This window comes from Tupaia chinensis, unplaced genomic scaffold (assembly GCF_000334495.1).
Source record: "Tupaia chinensis unplaced genomic scaffold, TupChi_1.0 Scaffold000159_1, whole genome shotgun sequence".
In the NCBI taxonomy this organism is placed as follows: Eukaryota; Metazoa; Chordata; class Mammalia; order Scandentia; family Tupaiidae; genus Tupaia; species Tupaia belangeri.
Window position 1 is genome coordinate 6,878,539 of NW_006159630.1, and position 811 is coordinate 6,879,349.

The following is an 811-nucleotide window of genomic DNA, read 5'->3' on the forward strand; positions in this document are numbered from 1 at the left end:
CTGCTCCCTCTAACCAAGCTCCCCTTCCCGAATCTGCCGCGGGGACCCCGCCGGGGCTAGGTCTGCAGCCAGCCGTGTCTTTCAGGATAAAGTGGCCAGCGTGTACGAAGCCCCAGGCTTCTTCCTCGACTTGGAGCCCATCCCGGGCGCCTTGGAAGCCATGCGGGAGATGAGCGCCATGCCGGAGTAAGGAGGGCGAGGGCGGAGACGGGGGCGGGCGGCGGTCGCGGTCTGACCGCCCCCTTCTCCGCAGCACCGAGGTCTTCATCTGCACCAGCCCCCTGCTCAAGTACGACCACTGTGTGGTCGAGAAGGTGCGGTTGTTGAGCTTTCTAATTCCGGGTTTTACCGCAACGCTCGCAGAAGGGGGGTGGGGATGGGCGCGGTCCCGCGGCGACTGGAGGCACTCACCCCTGTGGCTCGCTGCCCCTGAACTCGCGGCCGGCCTGGCCCTGCTGACCGACTTGTGTCTCGCAGTACCGCTGGGTGGAGCAGCACCTGGGACCCGAGTTTGTGGAACGCATTATCCTGACGAGGGACAAGACGGTGGTCTTGGGGGACCTGCTCATTGACGACAAGGACACCATTCGAGGTTGGACACGTTATTCTTGGCAACCTCCAGGCATCTGGCTAGTCCGGATTAGGGAGAGGGAGTGAAAATAACCAGATTGACGCATCCGCATCAGCACCTTTCCTGCCCTAGGCCAGGAGCAGACCCCAAGGTGGGAGCACCTCCTGTTCACCTGCTGTCACAATCAGCACCTGGCCCTGCTCCCGCCGCGGAGACGGCTGCTCTCCCGGAGCGGCAACC

The 811-nt window shown here is 63.7% G+C and overlaps 1 protein-coding gene across 1 annotated transcript in view; it reads left to right on the top strand.

Moving 5' to 3' along the window:
- Positions 1-85: 85 nt before the first annotated feature.
- NT5C (5', 3'-nucleotidase, cytosolic) overlaps positions 86-811 on the top strand; it is a gene marked incomplete at its 5' end in the record, with an annotated part of 1,493 nt that continues 767 nt past the window's right edge. The window contains 4 exon segments of the mRNA XM_027770796.1: positions 86-186; positions 254-314; positions 478-592; positions 704-768. Of these exon segments, the coding sequence (XP_027626597.1) occupies positions 86-186; positions 254-314; positions 478-592; positions 704-768 (342 nt within the window).